General features: G+C 36.4%; 2 protein-coding genes across 6 annotated transcripts in view; one reads left to right on the top strand and one right to left on the bottom strand.

Moving 5' to 3' along the window:
- The window catches only part of GCN2 (protein kinase family protein), an 83,283-nt gene extending 71,368 nt beyond the window's left edge, over positions 1 to 11,915 (bottom strand). For both annotated transcript variants that reach the window (XM_088126799.1, XM_022294717.2), the window contains exons 1-6: positions 11,684 to 11,915; positions 11,295 to 11,579; positions 10,508 to 10,576; positions 10,369 to 10,428; positions 10,181 to 10,286; positions 4,323 to 4,406 (exon numbers count right to left, since the gene is read on the bottom strand). In XM_088126799.1, the coding sequence (XP_087982925.1) occupies positions 4,323 to 4,406; positions 10,181 to 10,286; positions 10,369 to 10,428; positions 10,508 to 10,576; positions 11,295 to 11,419 (444 nt within the window). In that variant the 5' untranslated portion in view covers positions 11,420 to 11,579; positions 11,684 to 11,915. The remainder of the gene's footprint in view (positions 1 to 4,322; positions 4,407 to 10,180; positions 10,287 to 10,368; positions 10,429 to 10,507; positions 10,577 to 11,294; positions 11,580 to 11,683) is intronic.
- Positions 11,916 to 13,959: 2,044 nt separating this feature from the next.
- LOC111018537 (RNA-binding (RRM/RBD/RNP motifs) family protein) lies at positions 13,960 to 16,950 on the top strand. 4 transcript variants are annotated; one of them, XM_088126800.1, is made up of 4 exons: positions 13,960 to 14,190; positions 14,953 to 15,061; positions 15,163 to 15,629; positions 16,652 to 16,950. In XM_088126800.1, exons 3-4 carry the CDS (start codon positions 15,183 to 15,185, stop codon positions 16,796 to 16,798), a joined length of 594 nt encoding a protein of 197 aa, XP_087982926.1. In that variant the 5' UTR covers positions 13,960 to 14,190; positions 14,953 to 15,061; positions 15,163 to 15,182; the 3' UTR covers positions 16,799 to 16,950. The 4 variants fall into 4 exon arrangements, with proteins under 4 accessions (XP_087982926.1, XP_022150341.1, XP_022150342.1 ...); XM_022294649.2 differs by having other exon boundaries at positions 13,964 to 14,190; positions 14,953 to 15,044; positions 16,646 to 16,950; XM_022294648.2 differs by having other exon boundaries at positions 13,965 to 14,190; positions 16,646 to 16,950.
- Positions 16,951 to 17,377: the final 427 nt, after the last annotated feature.

Here is a 17,377-nt window from a genome sequence, read left to right on the forward strand (position 1 = left end):
ATTCTTTAAAGAAGCAGACATCAATCTGGTTCCAATCTCCGGCTTACAATGAAAGTGATTTCGTAGAACGTTAGAGGGCTGTATAAAGATGAAAAAAGATTGAAGATTAAGAAGCTTCTCCAAAATTAATGTCCAGATATAGTGTGCATACAAGAAACAAAGATGCAACAATTTGATTCCTCCCTAATCAAATCCTTGTGGAGTTCTAAAGATATTGGCTGGTCGACCATTGATGCAATTGGAAAATCGGGAGGCATTCTTTTAATGTGGGATGAAGGGCAAATCAGTGTGAAAGAAGTGATCAAAGGGGGTATTCCTTATCAATTCTAATCTTGTTTGATAATGTTTGGCTTACCACTGTTTATGGTCCAACATATTACAAGGAAAGGAAATTCTTTTTCCAAGAACTTCGAGATATTTCAAAACTTTCTGAAAGATGTTGGAGCATAGGTGGCGACTTCAATATTATGCGGTGGCCTTCCGAATGGTCCTCCTCTGTTCGTTCAACAAAAGCCATGAAGAGGTTTAACAACCTTATTAAGGAGCTGGATTTGGTGGAGATTCCGTTGGCCAATGGAAAATATACATGGTCTAAACCAAGTATTGAATCTGGTCACTCTCTTGATAGATTCCTGGTTTCTTCTAGTTGGGAGAGTGTCTTCTCAAATTCTAAAGCTTCTCGTGCTGAAGAACCACCTCAGACCATTTTCCTATTATTTTGGAGGCGGAAGATTTTAAATGGGGCCTTGGTCCTTTTAGATTTTTCAACTCGTGGCTGCAAGACAAGGACTGCATCGGTATCATAGAATCTAAGCTTGCCAACGATCATTCCTACGGATGGGCGGGATATGCCTTTAATTCCAAATTGAGGAATTTGAAATCATCTCTTCGATCCTGGCATGTGCAGAATGAGAAGAGAAAGAAAGAGGCGGAAGCAAGTATCCTTCTTCAGATTTCTTTCTTGGATGCTGAGGAGGAAGAATGCGGTCTGTCAAGTGAAGAAGTTAAAAGAAAGAAGTGTTATGCTGGTGAATCTGCTTAATCTTTACGTGGAGAATGAAATAAACTTATTCCAAAAAAGTAAGATTCAGTGGCTAAAGGAGAGAGACGAAAATTTCACTTTTTTTCATAAATATCTTGCAGCCCGAAAGAGAAAGTCTATCATTTCAGAGCTGTACAATGAGAATGGGTATGCGCTGGTTAACCAGGAGGATATTGAGGAAGAAATTTTTGTTTTTTTTTTTTAACGACTCTATCAAGTAGAGTTTGGCCCTAGATTTTCTCCCAGAGGGATTAATTGGCGCCTTATCTCCTCTTCAGATCGTTTATGGCTTCAACATTGTTTTTAGGAATCATAAAGAAGATCCGCTTTGAATGATCTTGGCAAAAACAAAGCATCGGGGCCGATGGTTTTACCACATAATTTTTTATTCGTTTTTGGCAGCCATGAAGGAAGATTTTATTCGTCTCTTCAAGGAATTTTATGGCAATGGTCAGATCAACGCTTGCCTAAAGGAGAATTTTATTTGTCTCATTCCAAAAAGACAACAACTTCAAAAGTCCGTGATTTCAGGCCTATAAGCCTTTGTTCCTCTATCTATAAATTATTGCCCAAGGTTTTAGCGGAGCGTATAAAGAAAGTTTTGCCATCTACAATCTCTTCTACTCAAAGTGCCTTTATTGTAGGGAGAAATATTCTTGATCCAATATTGATCGCTAACGAAGCCATAGAGGAGTATAAAGCCCGAAAGAAGGGTGGTTGGTTACTTAAGCTAGACCTAGAAAAGGCTTTTGATAAGGTCGATTGGGCATTCCTTGAAGATGTTCTAGTACATAAACAGTTTGGGAAGAAAGGGTGCAAATGGATTAACGGTTGTGTTAGAGGAACCAAATTCTCTATTTTCATCAATGGGAAACCTAAAGGACGTATTTTGGCATCAAGAGGATTGAGACAAGGTGATCCTCTCTCGCCTTTTCTCTTTCTCCTTGTCGGGGATGTTCTTAGTAGCATCTTGGAAATTATTAATTTGGGAGGTTTCTATGAAGGCTTCTTGGTTGGAAGGGATAAGATCCATATTTCCCATTTACAGTTCGCTGATGACATCCTTATTTTTTGTAAGAATAATGATGGTATGCTGAATAATCTCATCAAGGCTATCAAAACTTATGAGTGTATGTCGGGCTTTTCGATTAACCGGGAGAAATCAGCAATTTGTGGCATTAGTATTCCATCTGAAAAAGTTCTTCAGGTAGCAGAATCTCTAAATTGCCAGATGGCTCCTCTTCCTTTCTTGTATTTAGGGCTCCCTTTGGGAGGGAATCCAAGATCAGCAGCTTTTTGGAGTCCCATTTTGGAGAAAATTGAAAAGAAGCTGGACAAATGGAGAAGGTTTCAATTATCGAGAGGAGGCCGCCTAACTCTCTGCAACTCGATATTATCTAACCTCCATCTTTATTACTTTTCTTTGTTTCAAATTCCTTCAACGGTTTGTAAACAAATTGAAAAGAAAATGAGATCTTTTCTATGGAATAGTGGTTCTTCGGGATCCTTAAATCATTTGGTCAATTGGAATATCACTTCTCAACTTGTGGAAGAGGGTAGTTTGGGAATTGGTGGTCTCTCTAAGAAAAATAATGCTCTGTTGGCCAAATGGGGGTGGCGGTTTGGTGGTGAACCAAATGTTCTTTGGCGCAAAGTGATAGCAAGTTTATATGGTGAGTCTGAATTGGGTTGGTCTTCGGGTATTATGTTGAATGGTTGCCTTAGAAGACCTTGGATTAATATATCTCGTCAATGGCTGCTTTGAAACCAATTTTCGAATTTTAAACTTGGCTCTGGTGTGTCTGTTCTGTTTTGGATACACAGATGGACGGGAGATCAGCCCCTTGGGAATAAATTCCCAGATCTTCAGGCTTTTACTCCTTCCTTCAGGGATTTCTGGGATTCTTACACTTTGTCATGGAAAATTATCACAAGAAGGCTATTAAAAGATGATGAGATGGAGGAATTTTATTCATTACTATCATTGTTGCACCATTATTCTCCTACTGATAGCAGGAACTGGTCTCTAGACCGTTCCGGTTTGTTCATGGTCGAATCAGTCTGCAAAACATCCTCTGGTAACTCTACGCCAAAAGTCTTATTTAAGGCTCTTTGGAAAACTAAATGTCCAAAGAAAGCATGCTTCTTTCTTGGATTCTTATTTATGGGAAGATCAACACATCCGATGTTCTACAAAAGAAGCTTCCAAGCTTCAGTCTTTCCCCCTCGGTTTGTGTATTTTGTATGTCCAATGAAGAAAGTATGGTACATCTACTTTTCTTTTGCCCTTATGCAAGACAGTGCTGGAGTTTATTGCTAGAAGAATTCAATCTGGCTTGGGTTTTCGACAAGAAAACGGCAGATAATTTGATTCAGCTTCTGATGGGCCTGTTTTGAATCCTAAAGCTTCTCTCCTTTGTCTGAATGGTGTAAAGGCATTGGTGTATGAGTTGTGGTATGAAAGAAATTTGAGGATTTTTTAAGAAAAGAAGCAGCCCCATTCAGCACGCTTCGATCTCGTTAAATTCAAGGCCTCTCTTTGGAGTTCTTTATCTTCTCTATTTAAACCTTACTCCCCCAGTTTGATTAATGTAAATTAGGGTGCTTTTATTACATCTTCATGAATCTTTAGCTTTATTTGCAATGTTATTCGTACTTTCACTCTTTCGAAAGTTTGTATCTCTCAACAATTTTGTTCCTTTTCATTATTTCAATGAAGAGTTAGTATCTTGTTCAAAAAAAAAATTAAAGGCCATAATTTGACAAAGAATTCTATGGTGAAACCATGCAGACCTGCCGTTTTATTCTTCCCACTACTGTTTACGCATTCCAAATTTCCTCGCTTGTAAAAGGAGCCACCAAGAAAGAATTATTTTCAGTCCCAAAAGCACATCGTTAATCACTAAAGCCTTGGTCTTTATGCTTTTAGAGTGTGGTTACAGCAACAATTCACCTCTTGCAATATTACTGACCAACATTTTCTACTTAAACGAAAATTAGAAAGCAAATGAACCTGAACTTCCCAGTCTCTTCACACAACACACAGATATCCATGCATCTTGGTTGAATTTATCTGCCATATCGATACCCCCAAAACACAAAGTCCAAGTAAATAATCTAACTTTCTTTAGACCATTCCATTTTCAGATTGCTTCAGCAGCTTCAAACTTATCATCATCATTTATAAAACTCCAATTGCCAGGAAAAAGATTATATTGAATATAATTTTAAAGAAGATTTTAATTTGAACATATCTAACTAATTTATTTGATTGGCTTACCGTTACTAATTCTGACAAAAACTCCTGAGCAGCCTCTACCAAATTGAAAACCATTATCCTTCCATCTCGAGCGTTATAATTTGCCTGAAAAATAAGAACAATTGTTATCCCATTTTTAAGATTAAAAGACATGGAAAACCATGAATTTCAAGGGTACATATTTACAATGACCTGTAGAAGAGAAAACCTTTAAAATCTGTAAAGTATGAAGCATGTCAACCCTAATTTAGATATAGAGCCTACACAAAACTATCAATTTACAGTAACGTATCTTTAATAATCTTTTTCTTATTTGGAAAATGTCAGAATACATGCTAAATGCTAGGAAATCGATAAAAAACTATGTGAGAAGAATAATGAATTTTGAAAAAGTGGAAAATATGAAACTTGTTCTTTATGCAAATAAGTGTATAAACATAACTGATTTTATAATTCTTTTTGTGAGAATTCTAGTTGGTTATAGATTTAATAAATTTCGAGAGTGAAAAACATGAAAGTCTTGTTTTTTAAGCAAATTTCACAAGCATAACTTATTTTATGATTCTTTTCAGTGAGATTTTAGGTGGTTTTAGCTTTTTTTTTTTTTAAATCTTTTGTTATAATGCATTGCTATATTTCAAATATGTAACCAATTTCTTTAACTCCTTAACGCATTGCATAATGCATTACTTCTTTCACATGGTCCTTCAAATGTGACTATCATACACTAAATTATATTTTTAATGTGGAAATTATTGAACTGTTTGAAAATATCCGTAATTAAAAGGTGTATATTTCAACAGAAGTTTTTGTTAATTATATTTGTTGTCTTTTAATTTCATGTTGTATTTAGGTTTTAATAGGTTAGGGTTTCCTTGTTTTTTTGGTTTTTTTTTTTTGTTGGAGACAAGGTTAGGGGTTCAACAATAGATAAGTGTTTCATTATCCACATAGGCAAGGATTTCGTTTTCTTTTTCTTCTTTATTATTTACACCCTTGTATCAACACTTAAGTAACAATTTTCTTTTTATCAATTAACAGTTTTCCATGTCTATATCATGTCCATGTCCCATTTCTATATCCATGCAGTTCATAGCCTCCCAATAACATATAAAAGACAGCAAAAAACCACGAGTTCCTAGAGGTCTTTGTCTCCCATCAACTATAGAAATGTTTCACTTGGTAGTATGTCTTTTTAGTTCAACAACGTGGCGCAAGGACTTGGATATGTAATCTATAAGACAGATGCATAATACTTTAACCAATTGGACTACGCTCAGGTTGGCGACTCGTTAGAATGTTTTAGGAGCGAAGAGAGTATATTATACTAAATGCTTTCTCATTCTTGAGTATCAAACACCACATCCTTTATTTTATTTCCAGACGTTTGAAACTCATTCCTAACACTCCAAGCATCCCATTTCTAAAAATCTGTTTGGCAGGATTTCCATATCAATTTCTAACACCAAATGCCCCTTAATGAAATCTTCTTTTAGATTTTTTAAAGGAAACAATGTTTCATTGATGAAACGAAGAATTACAGAAGAGTACCAGGTTTCTGCTTTATTCAGAAGCTGAAGCTGATTAAGCACAAGCTGAAAGAGTGGAATAAAATAATGTTCGGAGATATCAGCTCCAAGAAGGATGAAATGACTCGTGAAATCTGCAAGCTTGATTGTCTAGAACAGAGGAGGAGTTCAATCAAAGAGCCCTCTTAAAAGCCGACTTAGAAGAGGCAGTCGTGAAGGATCAGAGGAGATGGAGGCAAAAGTGTAAAGCAGTGTGGCTAAAGGAGGGGGACGAAAATTCAACTCTTTCACAGATTTATAAATGCCAGAACAACGAAGAATCTGATTACATAAATTAAAAATGAGAATGGAGAAAGCTTGCTGGAAGAGGAAAAGGTGGTGGACCAATTTCTATCATTTTATAAGAGGTTATACCCAAGGAAAGATGGCTTTTGTCTTTGCCCCAGTAACATCAAATGGAAACCGCTATCCCCTGAGCTTCGTGAGTAAATGGAAAGCCCCTTCACGGAAGCAGAAATTAGAGCAACAATAGAAGATTTGGGAGATGACAAAGCGCCCGGTCCCGATGGGCTTACCGAACATCATTAAATAAGACTAGCTTAGGGTGTTCCATGCCTTTTTCGAAAGTGGCATCGTCAACTCTTTTTTTTAAACAAAAAACGAACTTTTCATTGATAAATGAAAGGAACAAAAATTGTTCAAAGATACAAAACCCTAAAGGGGTGAAATGAAGGGGGATGAAGAAGAAGAAAAAAATAAAGATAAAGATACAAACAAACCAAACTTAATACAGAGTGAAAGGAAGCTTATACATTACACCCAAAAAAAAAACCTCCCAATTAGAACAAATCATTTTAGGAGAATAATTTGCAAAGAGATTGGAGAGAGCACACCACTGTGAGGCTTTGAACTTACCTATATTGAAGCATTCGAAAGTTGAGCGGCTTTTCCCTTCGAAAGTCCTTTGATTATGCTCAAATCATAACTCGGAAATAAGCTCTTTACAACTTTTTACCCAAAGAAGACTTGCTTTAGGCGAAAAGAAAGGACCAAATAGCAGCTGAAAAGTTGATGAAAATACTGACTTGTCTTTACCCAAGCTAAATTGAACATATGAATGAAGAGATCCCAGCAAACTCATGCATAAGGACAAAAGAGAAACAAATGCACTTGGTCTTCGCAATTGGCAGCACACAAAACACGTATAGAAGGATGGAGGAGCATGTTAGGCAGCTTCTTTTGGAGAGTTTCGATAGTATTTACTTTCCCATTAAGGAGAATCCATGATAGAACATTCACCCTTTTTGGGCTGCACGAATTCCACAATCTTGAAACAAAATCCTTTGGCATCGTCAACTCTTGTGTCAATGAGACTTATATCTACCTTATACCTAAGAAAGCAAGGGCCACGAAGGTGTCCGAATATCGCTCAAACAATTTAGTCACTAGCCTTTACAAAATAATGGCGAAGGTCCTTGCTAAAAGAATCTGTGGAGTCTTGGATTGGACCGTGAATGCTAATCAATCTGCTTTCATAGCTGGAAGATAGATCTTGGACCCAATCCTGATTGCAAACGAACTTGTTGATGACTATAAAGTCAAAAAAAAATGAGGTTGGGTGTTAAAGTTATATTTTGAGAAAGCTTATGACATGGTGGACTGGAATTTTCTGCTGGAGGTGCTTTACAAAAAAGGCTTCGAGGCAAGGTGGATATCGTGGATAAAAGGTTGCATATCAAGCACCTCTTTCTCTATTCTAATCAATGGGAAACTGCATGGGCGGTTTAAGGCTTCAGGAGGCTTGCGTCAAGGTGATCCGTTGGCTACCTTTCTTTCTGTTCTTGTAGCTGATGTTTTGAGTAGAATGCTCGATAAAGGTGTGATGGAAGGCTGTATTGAAGGCTTCACCGTGGGTGTGGATGGCACGCAGGTGTCTCATCTATAGTTTGCAGATGACACGCTAGTCTTCTCTAAAGATGACAATCTCCTCCTTTCAAATGTGAAGGACATGGTCAGTTGGTTTAAAGATATCTCAGGTCTTAAAATCAACATGGCTAAGTCTCTAGTGGCTGGTGTGAATATTTCAGATGATAAGCTGCCTTTTATAGCTAGCAGCTAGGGATGTGAAGTAGGAACGTGGCCCATTTCCTACTTGGGCATGCCTTTGGGAGGAAACTACAAAAAGAAGCTTTTCTGACAGCCGATTGAAGAGAAAGTGGAAAGAAGGCGGGCTAAATGGAACTCTTTGTGCCTATCTACAGGGGCAGACTTACTTTGGTGACATCAGTTCTCACAAACATACCGCTTTACTATTTCTCGATCTTTAAATGCCCGAGCAAGTGATTATGCATCTTGAGCAGTTGATTCGAAATTTCTTTGGGAGGGAGGACGCTGGACCTAATCCAATTCGGTGGGAGCTGGTACTTGACTCTGAATCGAAGGGAGGCGTGGGTATCGGAAATTTGATCGTTAAAAACAAGGTCGTACTCGCCAAGTGGGGCTGGAGGTTCATGATAGAAATGAAGGCTCTTTGGAGACGGGTGATAGCGAGTAAATACAGTCTTCACGATAAAGAATGGTGGCCAGCGCTGAAAGGAGGGATTAAGTACAGTACAAGGGTCCGTGGATTAATACCATCCCCTATTGCAAGGAAGGGGATGCAAGATACTTGTTGAAGGTGGGCAAGGGGGATAAAACTCTGTTCTGGAAGGATTTGTGGTTGATAAATGGCCCATTGTATAGAGCTTTTCCAAGGTTGAACAGAGTGGCGAACTCAAAGGAGTTCTCTGTAGAGCAATGTTAGTCAGGAGATAATAGAGGCTGAGACTTATCTTTCAGAAGGAATCTTTCCCCATGCTGCGATTCCCTCCAGTCCGTTCCCGGGTTGGGTTCCCTCGACTTTCTGTGACAGGAAAATGTGGCCTCTTGAAAATAATGGGATCTTTTTTGTGAAATCATACATGGCTTGCCTCACAGAAGAGTCTTCAAGGGCAGACTGTTTTGAAGGAAGTTTTATATGTCAGCTCAAGATCCCTAGTGGTTGATGATGCATGAGAAGCTAAAACCCTGCTGTAGACTTCAAAAGATGCAGCCTACGAAATGCCTTTCTCATAGTTGGTGTGTGTTATGCAAGAACAATGAAGAAGATCAATGGCATTTGTTGTTTAACTGCCCTTTTGCCCTAGCATGCTGGTCAGATCTCTTTCTAACGTTCAATGTGAGCGGGTGTTTTCCTAACAATGCAGCCAGTGCTTTGCTTCAACTTTCCAAAGGAATAACTCTTACAAAAAAAAAAAAAAAAAAAGCGAATCTCCTTTGGTCTTGTGGGATTGCCGGGTTGGTTTGGAGATTATGGTTCGAACGCAACAGAAGGTGTTTTTTGGGCCTTGAAACCAATAGGAAGATTTTTTGACAGAACATTAGAATATGCGTCTCCTCGTGGGTCTCTAGTAACAAAATTTTCTGTAATTATGGTATTTTGCTAATTTTCGCCAACTGGGAAGCTCTTTTGTAATCCCTGGCGTGTGGGGACAGCTCATCTCCCTTTTTTGTATTCCTCTTTTGATAATTAAAGTTTAGTTTCTTATCAAAAAAAAATGATGAGCTTCAGTTCCTTTTCTTCATTTATATCCACTATCCTCCAAGTCGTATTTTCCCTGGTTCTTTCCATGACAATAGGAACAACAATATAGATCCACCAGTTCTCTAACCATTTTTGTTATCCTAAGATTTTTCTTTGAGAGACTCTTCTAGAGGTAATTAACAGTTTGTGGCTTTTAAAAAAGGAACAATTGCAAATATGTCAAAAATATTTAATAAAATTATCAAAATAGCAACCACATTTAATTTTTTCAAATATAGCACTTTTTAAAAAAACAGAGGTTTAATTGAAAAATGACAACTTTACTCAAATGATATACATCTGTAATATATCTGACTGCTGATATATTTATATGATATACTACTGATATGAGTGTCTGATATACTTGCAATATGTATGTGATATACATCTGATATGCTACTAATATGAGTGTTTGTGCAATATGTATGTGACATACCTATGATATACTACTAATTTGAGTGTCCGATATACTATTGATATAAGTGTCTGATATACTACTGATTTAAATGAAAAATTTTGTTATATTTGAAAATTTAAAAAACAGGACATATTTAGAAATACATAAAAGATATTTTGCTACCCACGGCAATTTCCCTTTAAAAATAGGGGAGCATTTAAAACAATTTGAATTAGTATGATTACACAAAGAAATGCTACATCTACAGAAGTACTTCTAAAATTAGAAAATAAACAAGTACATTTGTCATCAAGCAACAACTAGCTTGTACCTGATCATGAAGAAGAGAAAGCAACTTATCAGTGTCGCCTTTTGACAAACCTTTCTCTGGAGTTATAAGCAATTTTGGACATTTGTATGGATATCCGGGCAAGTACCTAACTAAGAACAGGAACAAAATACGTATTTAACTTTGAAACTCGACTGAAATAAATGGGAAAAAATTGGAGACGACCATACTTCACTGAAAGAAGAGCAGATACATCTAGATCCTCAAACCCCATGGCATTTGAATATGGCCTGGTAGTCAAAAAAAAGCTCAATGACTAAAATATTTTAATTAGTTGATATAACAGTTATCATAGAAAATTGCACATACCTAAGTTTGATGGTAACTTGAGGAGGTGGGCCAGTAACAACTTTGCAGTCTTCTTGAAAAATCGCACAACTAAAAGCAAAACATTGTAGATTTTCATTTATCGTTTTTTTTTTTCTTTGGTAAATTTTGTCTGCTTTATGTGGGGGCTTCACCTCTCGACTTTTTTGTTTCATCAGAAACCAAAGAGACTTCCATTATGCAAGTGCTAAATAATGAAGGGGATGACAAAGTAGCTATAAAGTATAACCATTAAAGACTTCTATTTATTATAATAACAACAAAAACAACAAAAGGACAAGAAACAAACTCTATTGATAACATGAAAGACAACGGAAAGAGCCCAAAACCCAAAGATATTACAAGGAACTCATCCAATTGGGAACAACGGACGGAAGGGAATTTCACCTTTTTAATAAAAATTATTTTATGCCTAACAGAAAGGTGCATTATTAGTAGACTCGACGGTGCAATAAATTATTGACTATAGTTAATTTGATAAAAGACGGGAGGTAATCCAATGGCAACCAATTAAAAATCAAGTATGATACGATTTAAATTGGAACTAACCGGTTGAATCTTATGATATATGATTGGTTTCAAATGAACCGAATCTAATAAGGTAAAAAACAATGAACAATGAATCAGTTACAAGTAAAGTTCGATCCCCACCCCACGTTTTTTGAACTCGAAAGTTCTCATATTCAATGAACGACTTTGCTGGTAGATCAGAAGCATGGAGAAAACACCATTAACATAACAAAATCAATTGATGCAAACAAATACTTACATCGCAGTCATCTCTTCTGATAGAAGCTCACTCTCTTCACCACTCAACGAGTAATCTTTCAGTGGCGTCCTTCCCTTGCTCCTCTTCCCACTCCCTCCCCCACCATGCCGCTTCTTCTTCCCCATTTCCAAAACCAAATGTAGAAAAATATCAATCCGCCAACCTCACAACCCACGAGCATATGCACGCCTCGTCGCCAAATACTCATAACCACACTGAATACATGTTCCACTTCACAACAATCGCATTCGCTCTCGCGTCGGTATAATCCAAAATTCAGATATTCTAACGCGCAATTCAATGAAAATAAATACGATGAAAATCCAGATAATACACATTAACGACAATCTGAATGAACGCTTCCAGCTGAGGCGGGGAAATGAACGAACCTTGAAATGAAAGAAATAAAGTTCTTGAGATGTTTCGGAGTGATGGATATCCAGAACAATGGAATCAACGAAGATTTTCCGGAGAAATCTGAGATGTCGGAGCAGCTGATTTTGATTCTCCGATACGATTTCAACTCTGAATTCGATTCTGGAAGTGGAAGATTTTGGTCTGTTGCGTTCATGAACAGTGGTGGGCTCCTACGAATCATCCGCCTTATACGGCCTTCCTCCAGCGGCGGCGCCAAAAAACAATAAATAAAGAAATTCGGATACCCTTTTCGAAATTTTGATGAAATTGGTTCATTCTTGCAAATAAAGTGATGTGTGATGGGTTAGTTCTCTGAAATTTTATTTTCAACCTTTTTCTTTTGGAATAAGATTATTTTTTACCTATTTTTCTTAAGCAACTGAACTTGATATTTACTTTGTCAGATGTAATTTCATATGTAATAACTTTCTTTTTAGTTCAAGTGTATAAGAAAACAAATTATTTGGAGTCGATGGAAGCATAGTTGAATGGGGTAAGGTATGTTCGATCAAAACGTCGCGAGTTCGAATTCTTACCTCCGCAATTTGTATTAGAAAAAGATGAACTACTTAAAAGGAAATTAAGGGGCAATGAAATTGATTCATAGTTGTTTACTTGGCGATCATGATCCTTCTACACAACTTTTCAACTGCAAGACTTGGTAAACTTAACAATATAAGAAATCGTACATATAAGATAATGAAAATTAAGAAAACTCCCTTTATCGAAATTGCAAGAAATACATATATATATATAATATTTGTTGTCATTCAAATAGTGATGTATTTAGACCATCTTATAATCATTTTAAAAACTATTATGATCGGTTTTAGAAGACTAACTCCTAAAAAGGAGAATTATCGGGTAGTGCAGGAAACAACCTTCCACATAGCTGGAATAAAAAGTCGTCGAGGTTCAATGTATGACTCTTTATCCCCCAATGACGACGACTAGTCCACCAGTAGAAATTAAGGTATACTCCTTAAACCATTCGTAATTGCACGTTATTCGTAAACACGTATTATGCGCTAATAATCTCGAGATCATGGGATTGACCAAATAGCGTGGGACCCACTAATATACGCATATAAATACACAAACTCACTATGTACATAGGATGCAATTATGATTGTTTGTCTTGAGAACGAATAGCTAAAACTATTATGACTTTCACGCCATAATGTTTTTCTTTATATGTGCATGTCCTTTTATGGGTTTTGCCAAGCTCATACGAGTTCAAGAAGCTATCAAATTTCAGCTAAAATTTTGGTTTCACCCGTGGGACTTACAACCACTTACCGACTTAAAAGGACAAGATCTTCCACGTCCTAAACGTTTAAAGATTGCAGTTAGGTAATGTCGTTTGGAGATTGAAGATCAACAAGCTTATAAGCAAGTTCAAGGGCAAAGTCCGATAAGAGCGCAATGATCTGAAGTATGACTACTAAGGTAACACTTATGGGATCGATGGTGTCGAGAGCATGAGGATCCCTATTTCACTAAAGAAGTGATGGAGCATACATTCAAATCAAGTCCAAGATGTTGACCACAAAGAATTGCGATGATTAATTGATTCAGTTAGCACGTGGAGACCTATGAGGCATTAAAGGAACTCCATGTAGTGATAAACCTTATTAACTGCTAAGCCTTTTTGGTACTAGGAGCAGCTCGAATGCGGTATAGGTGAAACCTAGTTCCATCACAAGCTTCAAATAGTTGAATAAGACATTTATAAGCAGTTTTCAGCCCATCATAAAAACAAACAGCTAGCTACGCACTTTCCCACAATCAAACACCTCAGAGATTTTGTGGACAGGTTTAATGCGGAGTACATCAAGGTAACCAACAACTCCAATGACACAACAAGCTTGACCTTCATTGCTAATCGATTTGGTTTTCTAAAAGAAATCAAACAACATTCAAATCAAGATTTGTGTTTGTGATATGATGGACAAATTCATAGGAAAAAAGAAACGAGAGACAATGAATGTAATTTCTCGTAGGTGGGTGACTGAACAAAAGGTTAGAAAATTGTATTAAAAAAAAGATAGATCTCCTTAGCGAACAAATAATTATTTTTAAACTATGAGTTGTGAGTTCGATACCCACCCGTTGTACTAAAACAAATTTAGTCCTAATTATTGTTAAAAAAAAAAAGGAAAAAACTTGCCCTAATTTTCGTCAAAAGAAAGAGAGAGAAAAAAAAAATCTTAGCCCTAATTTTCGTCAAAAGAAAGAAAGAGAAAAAAAACTTGCCCTAATTTATGATGTGTGTGTACCAGCATTATCATTCCCCTCTGTTTCCCTGTCAGAGTTCAAGCTTTTCAAGTTCCAGCAATTGAAGACCATCAACTCTCACGTTTTTATCAAGTCGTCTTCCATTTCTCAACGCGCCACTCTCTCTCCCTCTCGGTTCTCGCTTCTACAGGTGCATGCCCCTCGCTCACCGTTGATCAATTCGTTTCTCGTCTCCCGACTGGTAAGATTCACGTTTTAATATTTGGTTTTCGTTGTTTCATTACCGATTTCTTTGATGTGTTCTTCATTGATACCCATCTCCTTGTTATTTCTGTGTAAACAAGAACAATGCGAAGATTCGAAATATTCACAAGGATATGTGTTCTGATTTGAATAGTAAAGTTGAATTCTCGAATCTGGTCCTCCTGTTGTTTACGAAATGCTTATGGATTGTAAAAAATTCCTATGCACGAAATTGATAGAACAAATTAAGGATATCGATGGGTTGTGATTTCTTCCGGAAATAAACAGAGGGGAAGTAAAAGTTTAGGCAAGAGCACTAATGTCAGAAGTTTTAAAAAAATCTGTGGATGTAATTTAGATGCCGTTCACTTACAAGAAAGAGATTAACAATGTGTTTTCGCTTAGTCTCAGCCTACTCCTTGGTCTTCAAAGCTCTGAAGTCTTGATCTTCTGAGATGAAATTAGGGACAATTTGTTTTTATATCTTTTGAAGTACAGGATAATAATATATGTTGCTTTTCTATTTCACTCTAGGTAGGGTTGTACATTGTACATTTTTCCTTTTCATATGTCAATGAAAAATTGTTTCTCGTTAAAAAAATATATGTTGCTTTTCTATCTCTGAAAGTTTGTTATAGCCTTATAGTATTTAGTTAGTCTAGAAAATGGTTCTAACCTTAGATCATTGGGCCATTTTTTCATGGCAGAAGCTTGTTTCTGATGGACTTATCTGATGGAGTTTTTCAACTCTAAAATGTAGGTCTGGGAGGCTTGTTGCCACCTCGAGATTGATCTGTGTCTAGTACGGAGTTAACAGAAATAAATTACTTTAGAGTCACACTTGACTCAAAGGTTGTTTACTCGTCGTGGTGAATTTCTTTCTCTTTTGCTGTCACGTTGTTTTTTATGACAAAACTATTTTAGTTTAAAGTATGAACAATTAGGCTAACTACTTTAATGATTATCTTAGATTCTTATTTATCAATCCACATGGGATCAGCTACGGAGGAGCAATTTGCTGCCTTTGAGGAGAAGGTAAAACGGACTGTCTATGTTGATAACCTCTCTCCTCAAGTGACTGAGCCTGTCATGAGAACTGCTTTAGATCAGTTTGGAACTGTTGTCAGGGTCCAATTTATTCCAAACTACATGGAGCCATTGAATAGCTCTCAATGTGCTTTAGTAGAGATGAAGGACTTGAAGGAGGCCAAATCCGTGATTTCAGTGATAGCCGAGTTCCCGTTCATGATTTCTGGAATGCCAAGACCGGTGAGGGCACGCCCTGCAGAAGTGGAAATGTTTGATGATCGCCCGATAAAGCCTGGTAGCAAGATTAGCTTTTCCTGGCTGGATCAGAATGATCCTGATTTTCAAGTTGCAAAGAAAATGAAGCTTTTTACAAGGAAACACGCCGCGGAAACTGCATTCTTGCTCAAGGCATGAGTTTTGAAATCCCATCACCAACTTAAACAAGAAATTTATTTCCAATGCTATTTTTATTTGTTGGATTTTTAGATTATAAATTTAGTTTGGGGACTATATGATTGTATTTATTTAGTTTCTTACATTTTAAAAAGTCTAAATTACATCCTTGAACTTTGAATTGTGATTCTATATATTCATCACCGTTAACTAAATGATGTTATGAGATGTTTATTTAACAAACATCAATTAATTTAGCCCTTGTGGCATATGGCTGGCAGAAAAAGAAGTATAGCTAAACAAAATAATGTGGCATGTGCATCTTTCATTATGGTCCATTGTCACTCTATTTTGTTTAGTTATCCACCATCTTCTGCCATTTGTTTGCCACATCGTGCCAAATCAATGAATGTTTGTTTATCTAATAAGCATGTCAAATCTTAGCGGGTATATTGAATCATAATTTAAAGGGCAGGAATGTAACTAAAACTTTTTATAGTTTAAAGGCTAAATAAACACAATCATCAAAGTTCATAACTAAATTTGTAATTTGATTAAATTATAAATTTGGTCCTCCAGCTTTTAGAGTTGTATCTATTAATTCCTTCCTGTATTTTAAAAGGTTTATGATAGGCTTCCGAAGTTTTGAGGTGGTATCTATTTAGTCCTTATACCTAAAAAGATTCTAATATGTCTCCGAACGATCAATTTTGTGTCTAGGTCTCTGTCATTGACATCATTAGTTTAACACTTATGCCACCAAACGCTTGAATTTCCTTGTAAATAGCCCACCATATAACCTTCAAATAATATGGCTAGCGTGCCACGTAGGTGTTAAACTGACGAAGATCCGTCAACGACAGAGACCTATTAGACATAAAGTTGAAAGTTCAACCTATTAGAAACTTTTAAAGTACATGAGCTTGAAAGACTAGATGAGCACGAGCTTGAAAGTTCAGAGATCGAGAGACTACATAAGCATAATGTTGTCGGGTAATTGTTAACAGAGGTTTGTCCCATTTATCTTGCAGCAACAGTTGCTAGAAGAGGAGAAGCTGGCAAAGCAGCAACAAGAAGTACTGAAAGGAAACTACAAGAAACATGAGATTGTAGAAAGTGTGATGACTGATGGAACTGCTCGCAGGTTAGCAAAATGTTATGATATGAGAGTTTTTGATGATTAATTGAAAACTTTTTCTCACTCCTAACTTCTCTGAACTTGTAAATTTTTGTACAAATATCATCGCTGTGACTGCTACAGCCCTCTTTTGAGATTTAGAGGGAGATGGATAGTAAGAATTAAGAAGTATGCTCCCAATCAACACTTTTTTGGATTCCCCTTTTCCATTTAACATTGTATTTTTCCATCAAGGGCTTTTTTATTGAAATTTTAAATACTTGTTTAGTTCTAATGACTTTGTTTTTTACTCCCAATGGTTTTTTTTCCTCCAATTTAGTCCCTATTGTTTAAAAAATTCTAATTTAGTAGGTTATGTTTTAGTATTTTTCAACTATATTTTAGAGTGGTAAAAAAACCCGATCAACCCAACCCATACAGTTTGGTTGGGTTATAAAATTGTTTGGGTTGAATTGGTTTCAAATAAATGAAACCTTTTATGGGTTTATTTGGTTTAAGGGTTTACTTAAAATAAATTTGGTTTGAATTGAACCATTCTAATTTATTATTAATTTCAAAACGATATATTTAAAATAACTTTTGAAGCTTTTGGAGAGTGATATTTCAAATATAAATAAACATAAAC

Source organism: Momordica charantia (genome assembly GCF_013281855.1).
Source record: "Momordica charantia cultivar OHB3-1 chromosome 7 unlocalized genomic scaffold, Mcharantia_2.0 BLBB01000007.1, whole genome shotgun sequence".
In the NCBI taxonomy this organism is placed as follows: Eukaryota; Viridiplantae; Streptophyta; class Magnoliopsida; order Cucurbitales; family Cucurbitaceae; genus Momordica; species Momordica charantia.